The 22345-nt window shown below is 47.8% G+C and overlaps 1 protein-coding gene across 1 annotated transcript in view; it reads right to left on the reverse strand.

Annotated features, from left to right (window-relative positions):
• Positions 1-22345, reverse strand: part of FBN3 (fibrillin 3) — a 127355-nt gene that overhangs the window by 25458 nt on the left and 79552 nt on the right. The window contains exons 10-26 of the mRNA XM_048927668.1: positions 17971-18123; positions 17094-17291; positions 16329-16472; positions 15615-15734; positions 13276-13401; positions 12570-12692; positions 11603-11878; positions 11143-11196; positions 8485-8610; positions 7454-7579; positions 6540-6659; positions 5646-5783; positions 5516-5566; positions 4908-5033; positions 3983-4210; positions 3710-3835; positions 3216-3344 (exon numbers count right to left, since the gene is read on the reverse strand). Of these exons, the coding sequence (XP_048783625.1) occupies positions 3216-3344; positions 3710-3835; positions 3983-4210; positions 4908-5033; positions 5516-5566; positions 5646-5783; positions 6540-6659; positions 7454-7579; positions 8485-8610; positions 11143-11196; positions 11603-11878; positions 12570-12692; positions 13276-13401; positions 15615-15734; positions 16329-16472; positions 17094-17291; positions 17971-18123 (2364 nt within the window). The remainder of the gene's footprint in view (positions 1-3215; positions 3345-3709; positions 3836-3982; positions 4211-4907; positions 5034-5515; positions 5567-5645; positions 5784-6539; positions 6660-7453; positions 7580-8484; positions 8611-11142; positions 11197-11602; positions 11879-12569; positions 12693-13275; positions 13402-15614; positions 15735-16328; positions 16473-17093; positions 17292-17970; positions 18124-22345) is intronic.

Here is a 22345-nt window from a genome sequence, read left to right on the forward strand (position 1 = left end):
TCAACGTAGTGAGAGATCTCTGGAAAATTCATCACTGACAGAAGATCACCAGACAGACTTCATCGGCAACAGCCTTTGAGACAGCCCCAGTATCACACACGTGATCAGGAAATAGCTTGTCTGTACACATCTGAGAAAATTACACATGTACAAGGTGACTGAATTAACTAGAAACTGGAGAAATTCCTTAAACAGCTGAAACTGCTGTGATGTGATCCAGCCAAACTAAGACAAAACCTGGCTGCTGGCACTAAAAAAGAAAAAAAAATAAGACAGTAAAGTTTATAAATGCATTAAGGAGGGAAAAAAAAAAAAGGAAAAAAAACAAAGCAATGAACAGATAAAAAGCAAACAAAACAAAGACCACAAAGAGAACCAATGGAATGGTGCAATGGTGGTAGCTAGACACTAAAAACATGGGAGGGAGGGAGGGAGGGAGGGAGGGAGGGAGTGAAGGAAGGAAGGAAGGAAGGAAGAAAGGAAGGAAGGAAGGGAAGGGAAGGGAAGGGAAGGGAAGGGAAGGGAAGGGAAGGGAAGGGAAGGGAAGGGAAGGGAAGGGAAGGGAAGGGAAGGGAAGGGAAGGGAAGGGAAGGGAAGGGAAGGGAAGGGAAGGGAAGGGAAGGGAAGGGAAGGGAAGGGAAGGGAAGGGAAGGGAAGGGAAGGGAAGAAAGTAAAAAGAAAGGAACACAATGCCTTTGTATAATAACATCAGAAATCTCATTACTGAAAGTCATCAGTGGGGACTGTGACCCACTCAGTAGCTCAGAAAAGTGGAAGAAAGGTGATCAGCCCGAGATGCTGCAATCCAGGCTATAAATTGTATGGAAAAGACAGGGATCCATTCCAATAGCAGAGCAGTGAGACATATTAAAGAACCCAGGGAACTAAATAAGAAAAATAAATTGTATTGGATCATGTCACAGATTGATACGGTTTGAAATTCCATGCCAAAGCAGAAAAAGCACAATATTAAGACTAAGTTATCCAAACAAGTTAGTCTAGCTAGTCAGATAAAAGGAGGACCATGGTATGCCAGGAGATGGAGGACAGCCACAGTCTGGCTGACTTGGTGGAGATGAATGGCCGATGATAAAGGATGACCAAAGGCACAAGTGCAGGGAAGTCTTAACAGTGATAACTGGAAATAGAGCGGGGTAGAAGAATGCTGCTGGTTTATCAGCAATTCTCATGAAGGACTTGCTATGTGCTACATGTGGGGGACTGGGCACTGAGGCTGTCAGTGCATTTCTCAAGGGATGAAGCTGCTGTGAAACTGCTGCAGATTCCAATCCCAAGGAAAAGTGTAGAAACAACAGCAATTGATTATGTATCACTGACAAGTGAGATCAGGTTAACAGTCATTTTGGAAAGATTCAACAGAAAGCAACTGCAGAAAAATTGGATGAAACAGCAAGATTCAGAGCTGGAAGAAACCCAAGTTATCAAATGAGTGATCTGTTGCTGAGTAATGTATGGCACTTAGGAGACATCTCCATGTTCTGATGCTAATGAAGGCATTTGATTTAATGGCACATGATTCTAAGCTGTGCAGTGACAGAAGGAGGCGAAGCAGTGCTATAAAGATCAAAATTTGTCATGTATGTATCATTTATGTCTATGGATAAATTTATATATAAGAATGGAGATAATAAGTCTACTTATTTCAGCAGTAATCTGATGTTAATATAGCTGACAAGAGCATTTATGAACTACATGTAAGTGGATTAAAATGAGCAGTGTAGCATTTGTGACAGCATTTAGGGCAGGTAAGTAACCCAGGTTAATCACAGGAGGACAGCTGTGGATGCACCACACAAGAAGATCTACAAGTTGAGAAACATTTTGCAGTGGAATATGAAAACAAAAGAGTTGAACATACCATATCACTCACGCCTGAGATGGGTGTATGCTTAGGAGCGTGGATATGTAAACAATCAGTGGCAATAATTAATGGTCATGTAAGAAAAGGCTGAAAAGTAGTAGAAAGAGCTGAGTGGTCACACGGAGGGAAAAGCCAAATATGTATGAAAATTGGAGCTCAAAGCCATTAAGTTCAAGCTACTGGCCTGGCAGAGCTCCACTGAGCATGAGCTAATCCCCAAGCATAAGGGCGGTATCCCCATATGATGGGAATGGAAACACCAGGCATGGACTCTGCTCTTGGATTAGTGACAGTGGTTCCAGACAAGATCAGAAGGCAGCTGATCAAATACCAATTAGATAAGAGGTTCAAAAATGGATGCTTAGGCACTCAAGCTGGCTTTCTGGCTCCCTGAATTCCCGGTATGGGCTCACCTCTGTGCTTCCACAGCTGAGGGAATTGTGGCCAGGACCACCATGGCAGGGCAGGACCAATGATGTCCCACTCCATGTCATGGCAAAGAAGAGCCATGGATGCTCCCCTGGGCCACACACTATTCCCAGCAGCCTGGTTGGCCCATCTTCATCCTCAGCTCAGAGGCACCATCAGCCCAGGTGCTGGACAAAAGTTCTGGCTTCCAGTTGAGAAGGTCCTGATAAATAGATGTCTCTGAGGGAAAGCTCCCAGTTGTGTCCCCTGTTTCTGTCAACTTCACTGTACTCTGTCCTTGCTCTCAGGGGTGCTACTGTTCCCTAGCAGGGTCAGCATCAGGACAATTGTTGATGGATTATCGACCCACAGAAGGTACAAGATCTGTCAGGAGGTAGAGGTTACATATTTGTATTTTTGCCTTCCTTCTTTGAGGGGCCCAGACCTCAAGCCAATGCTTGCTGGGGATGTGGCCTTTCCCTTTGCTTGCTTTAGCTCTTGAGAGGTGGTGCTGTGTCACAGACTCCTGACTTCACTTTGCATACGCTTTGCTGTCATCCCAGGAACATCTGTGGTTCTCTCAGCTCACACACACAGACCTTTATCTCTCTCACTGGTGCTGCCCTTCAGCCCAGTTCTATCTTTGCAATCTAGGCAAGACAGAGAACTCAACTTGGCCAGGTATCACTTCAGCATGGGGACTCCTGTGATACCTCTAGAAGGCAATGTACAGATTTGGCCTGACACCAAAGAACAGAGAGCTAATCAAACTTTTTATAGCACCTCTGCGGGCCCAGGTCCTGTTTTTTGTAATCAGCAGTGTCCAGATACAGAGAGAAAATGAGAAAGACAGCAGCTTGGCAGGAGAACCTTTACCAGATCTGCTGCATTGAAAAACAGTAAGGGTGCTGTTATTAGCCCTTACCCATGCAGTTCTTCATCATCATGAAGCCGCTCTCATAGCCTTCGAAGCACTCACACTCAAAGCTGCCCGGCGTGTTGACACAGGTGCCATGACCACACAGGTCTGGCGAGATGCGGCACTCGTCAATATCTGTGGGGAATGAAGAGCAGGCAGTCATGGCAGAACAGGCTACAAGCACTGCTACAGCTGGCACTGGGCTGCTTGTCTTGCATGTTGAATTTTATGGCCCTGGATTGGCAGATCCACCCAGGCAGACCAAAGATGTCTGCTCCCTGAAGGGAGAGATAGCAGTGAAGAATTCTCTGGTGCAGAACCAATCCTTCTTCCCACAAGATGGAGGAGTCTTCTGATTGTGACCTGCCCTTGGCTTCTCTGCATATCCACACAACAATTGCCATGAATCCTCTGGGTACCACCACGCTGAGCACCCCACAAGGCAGTCACGGCAGTGAGATGGAAGAGAGTGGTTCAGAGGGTGGTTGTTCTTCTCTTACCTGTGCAGTTCCTCTCCTCAGCATCCAGAGCAAAGCCATTGCCACAGATACATCTGAAGCTGCCAATGGTGTTTCGACAGGTCCCATGAGTGCACAGGCCAGAGAAGACTTTACATTCATTCACATCTGTGCAAGAAGATAAAAAGTAAGTGTTCCAGGGAGGGGATGCCTGCAATGAATTTAGGGTCCCAGAGCAGGGAGCAGCTTCCTTGAGCTGTAATTGAGATGGGCTGTGGACAGCCTACAATTAGCAGCTCCTCTCTTCCTTCTTACCTTTGTAGAAGGGCCTGCCGGAAAGCACATCCCCTCGGTTGGCAAAGCCAGGTCCCCTTGGGCAGATGGCCTTGTACTCATTAGAGCCAACCTTAGGACATTCTTCGCAATCGATGCCCCAGGCTGAGCCCACAGAACAGCAGCACATGTCGATCCGGTACTTGCCCGGCAGAGGCTCCGTGCACTCATCTTCATCCCACTTCATGTAGCACTGTTCCACACGCACATCTGGTGAGAGAGCAGAGCTGAATGCCTTCCTGCAGCACCTGATCTCTGGGAAGGTCAGAGATATCATTTTCTGGAACAAGCCCTGTGGCACAGAGCATCGTCCTTAAGATAGCTCTGACTGGGGCTGGAATGCATCCTCCATTCAATGCCCAGATATGGATCATTTTGATACGGCCACCTTTGTTGGGATGCTAATAAAGATTATTAGAATGGATGTGGCTGGTCTGTCACTGCTGGTACTGGGGCACAGAATGGGCTCTTCATAGGGAGCTAGTAATGCAGATGGCCTCTGGAGGGCATGGGGTTGTCACAGTGTGCCAAGAAAGCAGGCAGAAGTTTCTATAAGGCTCCAGGGCAGGGTCATTAACTAATGCTGTTACATCCTCTATTTAAAGTCTAATCACTGTAATAACCAACCATTATCAGAAGCAGCGGACCCTTGAAAATGCAGCACACAGAACTGGTTACCCATTAAGTCTACCTAACAACAGTGATTACACTACTGGCTGCACATGGGGGCATGAAGCAGTGGCAGACTTGCTTTGATGGGGTTGCTTGGTTTGGCAGCTTCTAATGAGTATTTTGTGCTTCAGACAGCAGTGGTATTGGGAACCAAGTGTGGTGGGATAGGGAATGGTTGGGGCTAAGTAGGGATAGTTGATGGGGATCAGGAGTCTGGATGAGATGAAGTTCTTACCCACACATGTCCTAGCAGTGCCATCGAGGGTCAGTCCTTCTGGACACTCACACCGGAAGGAGCCAGCTGTGTTCACACAGCGACCATTTGGGCAGACACCAGGAAAAACATCACACTCATTCACATCTGTTGGCAGCAAAGCAAAAGGCAGGCATGAGAGTGGCACAAAGTCACAACTAGCATGGCACAGAGGGACTTCTGGGGATCCAGAAAGAGCCCAGAGCTGCCCAGCTGGCAAAAACTGGTGTCTCGTCACACTGAAAAACACCCTCCAGGCACAGCCACAGCCACATACAGAGATGTTTGCAAGAAGGTTGCATCACAGTGTCAGAGATGAGCAGACGGAGGACAGCACAGGTCACAGCTGGCATAGTGCTGACAGAGAAACACGAGGACTCACAGACGTCAGTACTGTGTCTGAACACACTGGTGTTACACACTGGCCATACTCCAGCTGCAGTGCTCAGGGCAGGCACCAAAGCAAGAGATAACACAAAAATCACAGGTCCTCATCAGACTGTGTCCAAACTCAAAGATGCATAAAGCCAGCAAATAAACAATGACTATGTTCCCAATTAAAAAGTCCTCTGTGTCCTGCAGCACTTTACCTTCACAAGTAACCCCCTTCATCCTGGCATAGCCCCGGGGACAGGCAGTATCTGCAAGAAAACAGGAAACAAGAGGATTGTTAGCAGAGAAATGGGCTGCAGCCTGCCTTCCTGCCAAGCAGAACCTTACCAATCTCACAGCGCTCGCAGGGGCTTCCCCATGCTGCTCCCAGTGTAGCACAGCACTCTGATTTCAGTGTGGCCCCATTGATGTTCACCTCACAACGTCCATCCTGGATGTTCAGCCAGCAAGTCCCTTTCATGCTGTCTGCAGGGGCAAAGGCAAGGCATGAGTGAAGAGTGGTCTTTGGCCATGTTTCCCAGCTTCACAACAGCCAGCTTTCCACAAGAGGCAAGTAGGATAAACTATTCCTGAGTGTGTGACTCGCTTTTTGGCCTCACTTTATCTTTCAGGCTGTGGGATGAAGGATTTTGTAGCATGGACCCTAACTTAGCTCTTTCCCAGAGCCTAGTCCTACCACTGTTGCAGAACAGCGTACCTGTGCTCTCTGATACAGCTATTTCAACAGTTCTGTGTCCTTCCCTTTTCCTATTTCCAGCCTCTTTCTCATTTGGGTCACTCTGCTTTGCTGTCCCAGGTCACCACACATCATTGCTCTGCAAAGGGCTGACCATCTAGGAAGCAAGTACCAGCTCACCATCTTGATAACAAGGGATGTGCTTTATCCTGGCATGCCTTAATCTCAGCACAAATCCATCTGGTAAATAAGAACCCACCATCCTGATGCCCTGTAGGGTCCCCTCAAACCCCACGTTGGCTCTTTGTCTTGCTGCAGTGTATTTATGGATTTCTCTGTGACAGTGCTCTGAGCATTGCTGGGAACTGCAGCTTTTCAGGCTTCCTGGACGCATGACAGAGATGTTCATTGTTACCAACAAGCAAATAAATGCAAGGTGAGAAAAAGAAAGCCTCAATAGATCCCCATTCCTAAGCTAGGATTGCAAAGGGTGATGCAGGGCAGGGCAGTGTCCCAGATCTGCCTCCAGAAAGCAATATCCTTACCTACACAGATGGTGCCACTGGGATCCAGCTTGCTGCCTGGGGAGCACTCACAAGCAAAGGAGCCAGCATTGTTCCTGCAGACACCGTTCACACAAGGGTTAGATGTGCATTCATTGATATCTGCAGAAAGAAAAGGACTGTCATTGTGGTAAGTGCCATGGGACCCAGACTTCTGGGCCAGGTACTTGAAGAGACAGGAGGCAAATATGAAGAAGGGGGATTTTCACTGTGCAGAGGATCACCAGCCCAGGCTATTCAAATTCTGCATGTACAACTCAAGTATGCATCATCTCAAGGAGAACAGGCACTGACAGCACACAGCACTACAGCGAGCTGCTTCAGGGTTGAGGGAATGGATGCACTGAGGTTAAGGATGAAAACTATGGGGGAATGATGGACTCACTTGCTCAGGCTGCTCCTGGCTAAGGTGGAGCAGTCACAGCACTGAGCATGGCCTTCATAAGCTATGTGAGTCTACGCAGCACTTGCCATTTGTCACAAACAATGAGGGTTTCGTCTAAACACATGGATAAAGTGCCACTGTTTTGGGGCTTTGTGGCTGGGAAACAAATCTCTCACACTCTATGCTGTAAGGTTTCAATTAAACCCCCAAAACTTGTAATTTTGGTTAGGCTTCAGCTACAATTTGGGAAGCCTAGAGGAAATTGTTCTAGTTTTCGGTCACCAAAAGGCCAGGATGTTTTGGGTTTGGATGTCCTCTATTTTGAAATAAGAGTGAGATTCACCCCCCTAAAAAAATAAAACATCCCAAAGCCTGGATCTACTCCAGTTCAAACCAGTGTGGTTAAAAGAGAACCAAAGCCACACTGAACCTTGAGCTCCTTTTAGGCAGGATCACAAGACACAGCTCATCCTTTACACAGATGCTCTCTGTTGCCTTAGGGTCGCATTACCTTCACAGGTATCTGTCTCAGTCCTGAAGACAAAGCCCTTGGGGCAGGTGCAGGTGTAGCTGCCAGGGGTGTTGCGGCACAGCCCGTTGTCACACAGCAAACGGTTGACAGTGCATTCATCAACATCTGTGGGTACAGAAACAGGATTTCTGAGCTACAACATCAGCGTGCGCCTTCCTGCAGCGCTCTGGCAGTTTGAGAGGCAGAGAAACGCCCAGATAACACTGCACAGGACATAAAGTATGTGAGTGAATACACACAGGTCTACAGACAAATACTGAGGAAAGATGAGACAAAACAATCATCTTCCACACACTGACTGCTTTCAGTGGTCTGCAACAACACTATGCAGTGAGATGCACCTCTTTAGGGACTTAGCTGAGTTGGGTGGCATTTCTAAGGTAGGTCAGTCCACCACACACAGCCCAGCATCTTTCCTACAGCTCACTCCCCTCGTCTCTCTTGGGGTCTGGTGCTTCCAGGCCTGATACCTGGATATCATCGCCAGGTGCTGGTGGCAGTTTTGCTCCAAGGAGGAGGCTGAAATAGGTCACTTTGGAGGGCTCCTCCACCAGAACTCCTGTGATTTAGGTCACCTACCCCTTCCTTCTATCCAAGCTCCTTATCCAGTCAATGGAAGGTAGACAGCAGGTGATATGGTGTTCCTCAATCAGACTTGGGGTGGCCTGAATTGTGTTCTAGAGGGGCCTGCCCCTCCTGAGCAATCCTAGAGCAAGGTTTAGGGAGACAGTGAGGAGGAAATGCAGTTCCATCCTTACAGCAATGCAACGTGAAAAGTGTGTTAAATCCCACACACCAACTTCTCATGTAGTTCCTTGTCCTTTTCCACTGGGACAAGGTAGGGATGTTGCAGGGCATCAGCTGCTGTACTGCCTTAAGATCCTGCACAGCTGTGCTGTGAAGGTCTGTGACTGCCTCACAGCTTCACGTGCTGCATCTGCACTGCCTCTCTCCTAGCACTGAACTGCTGCTTCCCCATGCCACACCAACCCAGGATGCCCCAAACTCACCCACACAGTTCTTGCCCGTGGGGTCAGACTCGTAGCCCAGGTTGCAGATGCAGCGGTAGCTCCCCCGCAGGTTCTCACACATGCCGTTGGGGCAGATGTCAGGGTTGAGGGCACACTCATTGATGTCTGCATAGTGAAAGAGGACAAATTAGATGGATCATGGCCAACCATAGACACAGAGATCTTCCACACTCAAATTCCTCATCGTTTATTGATGCCAATGGCCAGCTGAGTCACTCCTCTGCAGAAATCCCTCATTCCTAGCCTACCTACCCCTTGGTATAAACCAGTAGGTTCTGGGAAGCCTTACTGCTCTCCTCTTGGTGCTTTGGAGCTGTGTGACTTAGTGCTGGGGATGCACAACTTACCCAGCACAGAGCTCTGAGCTCAGGAGGAGAGAACTGGATAAGGGGTAGAGATGAACCCAGATGTATTACCACACCAAGCATGCCTAGGTCTCCCTGTTTTGATCCTGAGTCTCCTGACAGTATCACTGTCCCAGGTACTCAGGTCAGACCATTTAACTGTCCTGTTCATTGGAAGAACTGGGAAGAAGAAGCTGTTTGGAAAGTGCTCCTAGCAGGATGCTGGGATAACTGGGGTAAGCACAGAGCATGATAGACAACCTGCTGATGCATATACAGCCCTACTGTAGGGGTCCACTGCTGAGGGCAAAACGGGGCTAACATTACCCAGCCATGCTGGAGAGCACCCTGTGGGCAGTGGGGCCAGCGAAGGGTCATGCCCATGTCTAGATGGTCACAGCAAAGCTGTTTCAGTGGCACCGAATCCTTGCAGCCCCTAGCCCAGCCATGGTGCTCAAGCTGAGCACTTGCACAGACTCCCTGAACAAAAAGTTGTCAGGCTGGAACATGTACTGGTCAGGTCAAAGTAAATTTTCTTTTCCTTCTGCTCAAAGAACTGATGGAAAGCAGTTTGGCACCCTGTGAAGACCAGGGGCTCTGAAGAGTGTGTGGTGATGGCAGGGCAATGAAATGAGGGGTGTGTTATGCCTGGGTGAGTCTAGTGCCATGAGCCAATGCCTGCAAGGTACGAAAACTTCCGTTTCAAAGACTTCTAAAGCACCTTGGATAAATTTGCCCCAGTCTACAAAATTCTGGGGCAGCTCTGCAGTGATGTGCAGAGGGTACCATAGGCTGGTGTGCATGGCAAGCTGGCTGAGGTCTGCAGGGGTCTGGCAGTAAGAGGCAGAGGTGTCTGCCATCACCAACCTCCTATTTCCCCCCACAGTGGGAGCTGTGTCCTAAAGAGGAGGGTGCTGCATCTGCTAAAGAACCGTGTGCCCTGTACATGTAGAAAGCAAGGTAGAAGGGTAGCATTCAGGTGGGCAGCTCCTCCTGCTCACTATGAACAAAGCTCTGGTTGCCAGGCAAAGAGATTCCACCATAGAAAGAAACAGTCTTCCAACGGAACAAAGCAAGTTTTGTTTGTATAGCAGTGTCCTCACAGTGCCATGGTCCCACATGGTAAGCCCAGGCAACGTCAAGACTGCGCAGAGACCAGACACTGCTGGTCTTAGTCTCCATGCAGTCAGGGTTCACTTATATCCACAGGGAGTTGCAACTCTGGAGAGGTGCTGAGTGTACATAATCCTGGCTCTGGGCAATTCCAGGCTGACCAGAGCATGTCTGACACTAGCATCCTGCATGGATCTTATCATCAGCCTGAGAACGATTTTGGCCAAGAAACAGTGCCCTGGAAGGAAGCCCGAGAAGTCACCAGTGATTTGCCTCTGGCTCATTCCCATTTGGAAGGTTTTGAAAGGCTGTAGTTATCCATCTGCTTTGCTCTCTTCCTGCTAACCCAAGCACTGCCCAGGGCTGGCAGAGCAGCCCCCCAGCAACACATCTCATGCAGCACAACTTGCATTCTCAGCTGCCACTCCTTGGGAGACTGTGAACCCTCCTGGTCTGCAGCCTAGGAGATGGAGGGCATAGGAATGAAATGAGCAAGAAGATGTAACTGCCATGCTCTTTATTCCTATCAAAGCAAGGCATAAAGTCAAACTCTGTGTGCACACCCCCAGTAATGTAGTTCCCAAAGGGTGCCAGAAATCAACCACTTGATTCAATACCCAGTCCTCAGGGATGTTTAATATGGTTTCAAACTGATGGAACAAGGGGAAATGGTTTCAAAAGAGGGGAGATTTAGATTGGATATAAGGAAGAAGTTTTTTACAATAAGGGTGGTGAGGCACTGGAACAGGTGCACCCTGATGGAGCTGTAGTGTCCCTGTCCACTGCATGGAAGTTGGACAAGATGAGGGTCCCTTTCAACTCAAAATGATTCTATGATAGTATGTTTACTTAACATTAACTCATGGTACTGTAGGGAGGAGAAAAGACAAAGAATGCCCCTTTCCCATTCTGCCCAAGCCCACATCTCACCACAGAAGTATGCTCTTGCATGCACTTACACCCACCCTGGCTATGCAACCTCCCCTGCACTTACTCACCAGCAGCTCTCACATACACATGCACAATGTTTTAACTCTCCTCCACAGCACTAAGTCTCTCATGACACATGCTCCCACAGTCACACAGATGAATGCACACTCAGCTAAAAGCAGCTGAAAGAAAGACCTGAGAGTGACTTCAGATGTGTCTATTTAGAGTATAGCATGTGGGATGCACGTACCTCTGCCATCAGCTGTTATTCCAATGCCACTGCTGCAGAGTGCCTGGAATTCAGCTACGTAGAAAGCACAGTAGAGTCATCAGCTTTTCTGGACAATTTAAGTACAGTTAAATTAATGCTGAGTAACACTGAATTTATAGTTTGCTTGTTACAATACCATTTGTGGGCTTCCAAACAGTTTGTTTACGCTTATGCAATATGTATTTTAGATCTGATACTCTTCTAGGAATAATTAGGAATCCAAAACTGTGAGAATCCCTGCAATGAGATCAGTGTAAAGTTTGCTTTTGATCCTACCTAAATGTGCTGACTGCAAGGTGTTGTCCCTTTCTCCCTGCCCATGTCTTTACCATACCACTGCCAGGCTCTCTAGGGCATCTCACTGACAACCCATCACAGACTCAATGTCTCCGAGCACATTCCTGGCTTTTTGCAAACCCATATGGGAAAAGGAGCTTACCAGAGTTTTTGGCAGGGCAGGGTTGGCAGGGCTCTCCAAAGCCATGATCTGGGTTCGCACAGCAGCATTCAGACTTGGTGACAGCCCCCGGAAAGGGACGGGCACACGTGCCCTTTTTAATGCCTCCATAACATGTGCTGCGCATGTGGGTGTCCACACAGACCCGTCCATCCACCCCAATAGCCAGGCCTCCAAGGCATTCGCATCGGAAGGAGCCCTCTGTGTTAATGCACCAGCCATTCATACAGATTCCTGGTGTCTCACATTCATCAATGTCTGGAAAAAGAACCACAAGGCAGCTGTTAGCAAACCTGGGGCAGGAAGACACAGAAGGGGGCTTTGGTTTATTCTGCGTGGAGATTTGGAGTTTACAGGGGAGCCAGCGGGGCAGTTTGGAGCATCATGTCCCCTACTAATGGTTCAAGGAAAGGAAAAGCGGGCTGGTTGTCTCCTGAGACTCAGTCCCTCTCAGAGCAGCAGGGTCTGGTCCCTCCTACGTTAACAGAGCAGTGAGCTAGAGAATTCATCCTGTGTCACAGCAGTATTAGAGGAGTGCTAAGTTCTCCTTCCTTCCTCCACTCTGCCTTCATATCCTGAACTTTGTCCTGTCTTTGGCAGATGACAAATCCTCACGGAACACACTCTAGAGGCTGCTGAGAATCTGGAGAAGACTGCTGTCAGCTCACATTATGTATGCCATAGAGAGCCTCATAGATCTACTTAACCTTCCATGGAAAGAGGATTTAAACTCAAAATTGCACTGATACAGTGGAGGTGCAAAAACATTTTTTGCATCTTGTCCATTCCACTGGAGAGGGGAATTTCTGGCAGCAGAGAAGGAGATGCATAGCAACAGTTTTGCTTTTTCTCAGCTTCCTTTGGCCTCAGACCCACTGAAAGCCCCAGCAACGTGGACAACAGGGTAGGAAGAGAGCAAGGCAGAGACCAAGCTCAGAGACATACGCACCAACACAGTAGCGCCCATTGGGAGCCAGCACAAAACCTGGCTTGCAGATACATTTGAAGCTGCCATCCTCGTTGATACACATCCCGTTGAGGCACATGTTAGTTGTGGCACATTCATCATGATCTGGGGAAGACAAGCAGAAAACATGAGCAGAGTCTGAGAGCTGCAGCAGGACTCTCCTGTGCACAGACATTTCTGTCACCCATCCTGTAGTCAAATTGCTTCTTATGGCAAAAGTTGTTAATCATCAAGGCAGAGTTCCCACTGCTACTTCTGCTAAGAGCTGTCCAGATGCATCCCTACCACTTTAGCACCTCAGTGATCCAGCTCGCGGCAGGACTTGTACACTAGCTGCTGGAGGCAGCAGTTCTCAAGGTGATGGAGAATGTCTTTCTTGCATACCCATCCCCACTCAAGCTCCTGGATCTCAAAAAACCCAAAGGAACACTCCAGGAGCATCGTTATAAAAATGCTTTTGTCGTTTGGTACATCTCTTCTTTCAAGATTCACACTGTCAGGGCAGCATCTACCCAGGAGGAGGGAACCTGATGATCCTTGGGGCTCCTTCCAACCCAAGCCATTCTATGATTCAATGATGCTATGAAATGCAGCTCAGATTGAAGTAAACACCAGTCCCCATGGAGGACCTAGTTTCAGCTCAGCCTTCCCAGGATGATGAATGACAGCATATCAGAAAATAGCTTACCAACACAATTCTTGCCATCAGGGGTGATTTCAAAGCCAGCATTGCAGATACACTGGAAGCTGCCATCAGTATTAACACAGCGTCCATTCCTACACATCACTCCATTCATGATGCACTCATCAATATCTGGTAAGGAAATAAACATAGGAAATTAGTGGCAGGTGGATTATGGAGCAGTTCCAGACTTATGGGCTCCATGAGAAAACCAGAAAAATGCTCTCAGCCTCTCCAGGATCACACACTTCCACTACGTACAAACTGCAGAAGGTGAACATGTAAAGAAAGCTCTCTGCATGCTCTGGCAGTAGCACTACATTTGGGAGTTGGTCTCTGGGACTTCTGGCTTTCCATGATGTCTCTATCAACATTATGTCCCCAGGCCTTCCTTATATCTGAAACTACCCTAGGTCTGTTTAAGTCCATGGTAGCATCAAGAAATCCATTCAAAACCATGGACTCTGAACCACTACTAACTGCCTTAGAGATGTGGTCCCAATGTCTCAGCAAAAGAAACAGCAGGTAGAAGAGAATAGATCAGAATATTCCAAGCTGGAAAAGATCCATAAGGATCACTGAGTCCAGCTGCTGGCTCCACATAGGATTCCCTGCAAGTGAGACCATACTTCTGAGTATGTTGTCCAAATGCTTCCTGAACTCCAGAGGCCGTGACCCTGCCCTGGGGAGCTTGTTCCATGCCCAACCATGTGCCTCGCAAAGCAACTCTTCCTAACACCCAACCTAACATCCTTGGTTAGAAGCTGGGGTACAGAAGTTGGACAGGAGGTTGGATACAGTGTGGTTCACTGAAGGATGGCAGCAGGGAAGGTGCTGTGTCACAGATCGAGGACACGGTGTGCACTCTCTCAGGGAGACAGGATATGAATGCCTATGGCTAAAGATGAAAGACAAAGAGGATATCTCAGGTAGTGGACTGCTGCTGATCCTGATGCTGATCAAAAGCTGGGAAAGAAAGGGTGATCCCTTCTATGAGCAAATTACAGGAAGTCAAGAGTCCCCATAGCAACGGGAGACACAGACTCTTTGTAGACCCCTGATATAGGTGGAGAAGTTACCTGGCAGAAAAGGATCTGAATCACAGATGAAATGGGATGGCTGGCAACAAAAGGAAACCTCCTTTGGGCTACACCAACAGAACAGCACTGTGTAAGCTGTGTGGGATAGTTTCTTCTCCTGACAACTAGGGAGGTCACAGGTAGAGAACTACATCCAATTTTAGCACCATGCATTAGAAAAGATAATGACAAAATTGAAAAAGTTGACAACGTAAAAACAAGGATGATGACACGATCAGAAACATTAAACTCAACCATTCTGCGATTATTTATGAGACTGAGAGGCTGTCTAGACAGGAGATGGTATCAGAGGGGCTGCAGGTTGCAGTTTCCCAGCACATAAAAACATTCTGAAAAAGAGACAGCGATGAGCTCATTTTTGTGGCCAGGAGGAAAGATCCAGGAAGAATTCAGCTTAATTTTCAACTAACAGATTTAGATTGGAAATCAGGGAAAGGCTTTCACATTGTCAGGCCATTGGGAGTTCCTCTGGAAATCCCTTTATCAGAAACATTTGATATCATGCCCCTGGAGGGAGATAACGTGATCTCCTGAAAACCCTACTAAGACCTATTGTTAGTATTCCACTTCACACATTTCTCCTAGCCTCACCCTGCAGCTTCTCCTTGCAATATGAGCCCATCTATGTAATGCTGCACAAGAAACAGACTACAAAAAAAGCCAAACAAACAGCTTTGGAATAAGAGGAAGCCAGAGTAAGAAATTCCTGCTCTGTGCACTGTGCTAAATTAAGAAAGAAGTGGACCAACCATTGACTGCAAAATAAAAAAAAAGGTCAGCCATTAAGAGGGTAATTTGTCACTTCTTTTTTTCTCACGGGACATTATCTTCCCGTAATTCTTTTATAGCACCTCACCTGGAGTACCACTCTGCTGCAAGACACTGACAGATCTTCGCCAGAAACCACTACTTCTACATTAATACAGAAATTACTCAAAATCCTAGCTTTTCATCAAAAGAAAACATCATCTCAAAGTAGAATTAATCTCTTTAAAAGAACTCCAAAAGTTCCTGGATTGCTGTTAGCCAATTCTATGGTAGATAAAGGCAGAGGAAACTTTCTCCCAGACAGACTGTGAGACACCACTGAAAACCCAGCTGAGTTGACCTGGATGCCATCACATACCTGGCTGGGAAGTTGTTAGGTGCTGGGAATGTCACTGCTTTTCCCCTTTACTTTCTCTTTTCATACCTAACTCCCTGATAATCCTGCTGACACTGGTGCAGCACACTGAAAAAACATACCGATGCAAGCCTGCTTTGTTGGGGTGCTCTGGAAACCTTCATGGCACTTGCAGTGATAGGAGCCAGGTGTGTTCACACAGTCACCATGCACGCAGGGGCTGCTGGAGCACTCATCTACATCTGTAAGGACAAAAGTATAAGTCTGTGAGTCACCATCATGCAAGGAACTCATACAGAGCTTCCAGGAAAGTCTAGCTTCTGTGAGCTGCTGTGCCCATCAACAGCATAGCCAGCAAGGGAGAAAGCAGTCAGACTGCTGGGGAGCCCAGACCTGGAGCTGCTGGGAGGATAAGGCCAATCAGGCCTGAGTACACAATTATGTAAAAAGAGGGCAGTTAGAAAAAGGGATCTGCAGTCAGGATACTGGACAACCTATCCTCTTGCATTTCTTTTTGGAAGCTCTGCCCACTGAGCAAAGCAGAGGGAACACAGATATGCTCTACACTGGGATGATGTTCAAGCACTGTCAAGCAGCTACACCAATAGCAAGGTTATGGCTACCAGAGGAACGCTGCCATCCTTGCTGGACAGATAAATACTTCCCACCTTCTTGCACCTTCATTAACTGACATGAGCCCAATGCAGCCTCTTGTGAGGAACAGTCCAGAATAGGAACTGTTGGGTCAGCAGCTCGAGGTGGTATCAGGCAGGCATGGTGCTGGGGCGCTCTGGGAGCTGACCTGTGTTTGTATGTATCCAGCAAATCCCACTCACCGATGCACTCTCCACGCACATCCTGCTTGTAGCCCATGTTGCACTCACAGCGGTAGCTGGATGGGGTGGGGATACAGCGCCCGTTCAGGCACAGATTAGTGAAATGCTTGCATATGTCAATGGTCTGGTTTAAAGTCGCCGTTCCTGGAAAGCACAGAAGTGGCATCAGACAGAGAATTACAGCTCCCTTCCTTTTATTTTCTCATTGGAGCAGGATCACTAAGTGCTGCAGGCACAAACCCAGCTGCATCAGAACTCTCTGTGGGCACCGTGATACCCAGTGTACCCCCACCCTAAGGCATGCTTAGGGTTGCACAGCAAGCACGAAGGGGATTAATATTTACTGACATGCAGTGCACTTTTACAAGCCTCAGTTCTTGGCAAAAAGCTATATAGAGATGTGTATAAAAAGAGTGTCTGACACAGTGGGAAAAACAGTTTGTTTAGGGGAAGCAGAGAGGGTGGGAGTGATGTGAGAGCATCATTCCTGTTTGGTAATTAGAAAGTTATTCCGCACTGGAGCCAGCTTCAGCTTCCTTGCTCTGCCAGGAGACACTGTTTGATCTCCTTCTGGGCTCAGTATTCTGCACAGCATTAGTGTCACATCCCATCACTCCCTCAGTGTCAAAATAAACCTTCTATCTGGCTAACAGCACTAGTGCTCTGCTCATGTGTACACGGCTGGCACACAGGCAGACATGCTGCGTATGTTCTGACACAGGCAGCCAAACCAGGTCAGCACAGTAAGACAGTAATTTTAATTACCAATGCTTGAACTTCCCGGGCCCATTCCAGGCAGGCCTGGGATTCCACCTTGTCCATTTGCCCCATTTGGTCCGATGCCTCCAGGCCCGTTGAGTCCTGGCCCAACACCATTGGGCCCAAATCCAGGAATTCCTGGAAAGCTCCCAGGGAACCCTGGCACGACTGGGAGTCCTTCGATGCAAAGCCTGCGGTACTCATCTGAAACAAAGCAGCTGCCTTAGTGCTTGTCCAAGAGAGCAATAAAACCCTGCCTGCCTCTGCCAGAGTGCAGAGAACAGAAGTAGAGGGATGGAGAGGCACACAGCAGACAGGGTGGGTGCTAATGGGAACACAGCAGGTTGGTGAGGAGGGCTGTAATGCCCAACAAACTAGAAAAAATGATAAGATACAGCTTGTAGGGCATTTGGATTCCTGTGGTGTGTTGGGGAGCTGGTACCAGGAGTTCCTTTCAAGCAGGAAAGGACAAGACACAGAAGGCTGCCAAACTGGGACCATAAATCTTTACCCTTCTCAGAGGAGGGTTTGTCAGTGATAAAGCAAAAAAGGCAGAGATATATGGATGGCTAGAGTGTAGTGCCTTCCGATTGCCTCCCAATGCCTGACTTCACTGTTGTTTGGCCCAATTGGTTGTGGTGTTATGGTGAAAGCCACAGATAGCAAAAGGGGAAGAGGAAGGGGATAAACTCTTGCCTTGGCTGAACTCACCTGGCTCACCTTCAAATGAACGCCAGGCATAAGATCCATTCATTCCCATGTGAAATTTCTCTGGGTGTCATGATGACAATTCACCATGTCTGTGCATCCCTGGGGTGTCACCAAGATAGCAGAGCCACAAGTTGGCCCAGCAGCAGGTGGAGATCCTTTGTGTTGCACTTACCGGAGCCCCGGACAGGGCACATTTCTGGAGTTTGACCAATGGCCCAGCAACGCCCTGAGTCACAGCAGCACTGCATCTTGGTGTATTGGCCAGGGAGGTCGCCAGCACAGCGGCCCCCAATCAAAGCAGAGAAACATGTCCCAACCCGTTGGTCTGCAGAAAAGAAAGAGGAGAAGGAGACAATTTAGAGGGTGACTTCACCGTACTCTCAGGTCACAAGGGACTGTTTCCATTGGTGTGTTTCCCTGCTATCTAATATCCAAATCTGAACTTCTGTTCTTCCTCAGATTCTGATGTTCTCCAACACCTTCATCTAGAGCACGCTGAGACTGTGGGGGCAAGCTTTGGATCTCACATTCCCATTTAGCTTCCTATATACTATAAGCAACCTGACCAAGAACCAGTAAGTGAGCAAACCCCTTTCCACTGGATTTTCTCCATTGGCTGTTGCCCTGAACCCTGCAAGAAGAACAAGTTGACCCAGCTGATTTTGGCTGAATTCACTTACAAGAAAATAGATGAGATCTTCCACTTCATCTCATCATCATTTGATTTTAACACACATTTGAGTTTCTAGGCTGTGGTCTAAGAATGAAGTGCCCCACAGTGTTTGAGGGACCCTTCAGAGCCTTCTCAACAACTCTAAGCAAGCACTGGGACAAAGCCTCTCCTTACCATTTTCTGGCTCAAATACTGTATCAAAAGAAATTCAGACCTCCAGTGAACTCCAGGAATAAAGCAGGCTTGGTGAAAATGGAAGTCAGTGTATTTGGAAACATCCTTAATGCAATTAAAGTATTACCAAATCAGATGAAGTAGCAGAATGAGAGTTAGTCAATATCTAGTTACAGCAGCAGGCAGAAATATAAAGGCAAAACCTGTTTGGCTTCAGGACATGAATTAGAATCAATTCAGAGGAATCACGACCTGATAGGAACAGGATGCAGAAAACACCAACTAATTGATTATAGTGCCTGAGGTACACAAGGAGACAAGGCTCTTTAGTAAACCTAGAAGGCCAAACACTTGATTTTGCTTACAGCATCCTTTAAACCCTCTGGTCAACTCAGATGAGCCAAGATAGCAGCTACAATGAATAGCCTTTTTAATGAGCCTTGTGCACCGGTCTCATGCATGGCCTGAGTAACACTCTCCTCCTTTGGCAATGGCGCAGAGCAGGAGGCAAATTCATCCGGAGAAACACTCTCTGGGAAGAGAGAGCCTTGTGATGTAGCTTAGTAGTTGTAACCTCTGGAAAAGGACACATGTAGGTCACTCTGAAAGTAATGCCTCCTATTTCTTTCAATAGGAACTACAACAACACTATTCGACTGTGCAAATTCTCAGCTACAAAGGATTATTTTTCAACAGTCACCACCAATAGCCATGTATTTTTTCCAGCAATGAACAAGAGCCTGGATGCCATCCTCATAAAAGTACGTACGGTTGTCTGGAACGTGGCTTGTCTTTCACTTTGCTGTCACCAGCGTGATGCACCTTCCTCTAATATCTGCCAGTAGAATTTTACTATGGTAAGAACAATCCAGAACAGCGTGCTACTATTATGAGGGCTCCCCAACCATTCCTGCTGTATGTTTGACTACCACACTCCCTTCTCCTACTTCTTGCAGGACAGAGCTGGCAGACCAAGGTGATGAGCATTTCCTACACTGCTGGTGATGCTAGGGAGGAGAGCACAACCATTCCAGCATTAGCCAGTGATCCCCAGTGTTGTGCTAAGCTATTACCTTTCCACAGCCACCGCGATCCAGTGTGGGCCTGCACTTCTCCACCACGGCCCTCCCCCTCCTTCCCACCATGGCTGTACTGGCACATGCCGTGTCCTCTGCCTCCTGCCAGGTCCCGGCACCTCTCTCAAACCAGCAGCAGCTGTTTCCAACCTCACAGCCCTCCAGTCGGATCGCCTCCCATTCCCAGCGGATGCCTGTTCCAGGTCATGGGTCAGTTCCCACCGCCTGGCCTGAGAGCAAGCCCTGGATGGTGGTCAAAGTCTGTGAGCCCAGCCAAAGCCACAGACACCAAGCCTGGCACTGGTGTTCAGTGTGTGTGGCTTCTGGACAAGACCCAGGAGACTGAGGGTCTTTCACGTGTCTAGCAGGCCTTGTCTGGCACCAAGCCCTGTAGGAAAACCTGGAATCTTCCACTCATTCTTCTCCTGTCCTTGTTTTTCAAGCAAATTAATGAGGGGGAAAAGTCTGGTCTGATCTGTTGTTTGTGCCTCTCGACTGACATTAGCCAGCAGGCTGACGTTTTGCTGAAATATAATTGAAATTAATTGCATAGAACTGTTTGATCTGTGGCCTGTGGTTACATCTCTTCCCTAATCACAACTCAGGGACTTGCAGAGGACAGTGACCCCATTTAAAGCCAGGGTGACTAAACCAGCAGGTCCTTCCTTAGCCACTCTGCAGCACTGAGCTCAACATTAACCATTCCTCTAATCACAAACATTATCCACCAAAGACTTGCAGAAGGACAAACAGACTCGGAGAAGGGAAATTTGAGCAAGGGAATTGAATGCAACACAGGATTAGCTGCTAATCCTAATGAAACTATATGATGTTTGAGCCATTCCAGTCCTTGAACTGTGGCAGGTGATAAGAGTGCCAGAGCAGTGCCTATGCCTTTGCAGGTTTTGGCAGCAGCTGCTTGAGTGCAGAAGAAGGTTGTGCTCCCACAGCACCTTGACAGGTGACTTAACACCACACATAATCCAAAAAGCTGCTGCACTCTGAACAAATTAGGGAAGAGGAGTGGGACCATTTGAAAAATCTGCATGAACCTCTGCACCTCAAACTGCTGGTGTGAGTTCAGCTTAATGAGTCGCTTAGGACAGAGCTTAGATGGATTTCTAAATCTGACCATCCTAGCTTGGAATAAATCCTCTGGGTATTAGAAAGGAGAGATCCTACCCAACCCTTCTGTTCTTTTGTGGGATGATTGCTGTCATAAAGTCAGTGATACAAGGTGACAGCCAGCCAGCTAATGAGCAAGAAGTGATTTGGAGAATGCAACGTCTTTCCTACAGACAGACGTTTGCTGACAGGTTTGACAAGGCAGGGAGGTCACACTAGTTTGTGTAATGGAGGGAATGGTAAAGCCCTTACTCATCTGGACAAATGTTTATTAAATTCAGCTGTCTTTGCTGCAATTCGTAATAATCTCTCTCAGAAATGAAGGCCAGAGCTAATTGAAAACCCATCTGGAGCTGCCTTGGGCAGAGGCAGGGGTGGATGGAAAGAACAGTGGGTCCCTGAAGTCCCTCTGTGACCTCTGCAGGACCACCCACACGCTGGAGGTGCAAGCACAAAGCCAGCACAATTCTATTCTGCTCATTACAGCTGATAAGGGAACAGGACACAAGGATCTCAGCACGTCAGATAACACTGCAGGTGAGAAAGGAAGTAAAATTCCACAGGAGATTACACAGTGCACAGAGGTAGGGAACACAGCCACAGATTTGTTGGTTGTCTCTGATTCTGAATTTGTCTCTGATTCAGAACCAATTGCTTTACTAGGAGCAGGAGATGGAGTCTGGCCTGTATATTGTTATGGGACAGGAACAAGTCTGAGATGGAGTTGCCTGCTGGTGTCTGCCAGAGTCTGCACTCGTGGCTCTGAGTATCTGAGGGGTACAGTGTGCCCTGATGCCTGTAACAAGCTGAGCACCACAACCTGCACTGTATGGGAACATTATTCATCATGGCAACTCAGCATCATCCCTTTCTGTGGGAACATCATCTCTGTGGTGGGCACAAGATCTGCCATGAATCAGTGCACTTTTTTTTTATGTTTTCAGACATCTGGAAACTCACGGGGGTTCAACAGAAGAGACAGAAGTATGTGCAAAGGAATTGCATACAGCATGGGTTCCCCTGATGTACATACAAAAGTCTGCTTGGCTTAGCCATGAGTAGCTCATGGAAATTGTTTGTGGAAAAGTGAAAAAGTCAGAGCACCAGGCCAAGGAGCTTACACAGCTCTGCCAATGGAGCCGAAACCATCCCTAGGAGGTACTGAGAGTGGCACAGGGCAGTGCAACTGTAGAGCTGCGTGCAGCACCAACGCTGCCGTTATGGGAGCTGGTAGTAGAGGGAAAAGCAATGGGTGCAGCCTCTCAAGTAAACGTGAATAACCACATGCAAGGTGTAGCGCTGAGATTGAAGACAAGAACACCTCAAAGCAAACCTGCTGTGAATCATCCCCACCTCCCTTAACGCCTTAGGAATTGCTGGGAGTTGTTGGGGGCTCTGTTCATGGTCTCTCCTGCTCCTTATCAACCATTTTGAGACCGTGTCCCTCACACCGCTTCCCTATTGCCATTTCTTGGCCTTATAAATACCATCTCCTCATA

The sequence above is a fragment of the Lagopus muta genome, chromosome 26, assembly GCF_023343835.1.
Source record: "Lagopus muta isolate bLagMut1 chromosome 26, bLagMut1 primary, whole genome shotgun sequence".
Classification (NCBI taxonomy): domain Eukaryota; kingdom Metazoa; phylum Chordata; class Aves; order Galliformes; family Phasianidae; genus Lagopus; species Lagopus muta.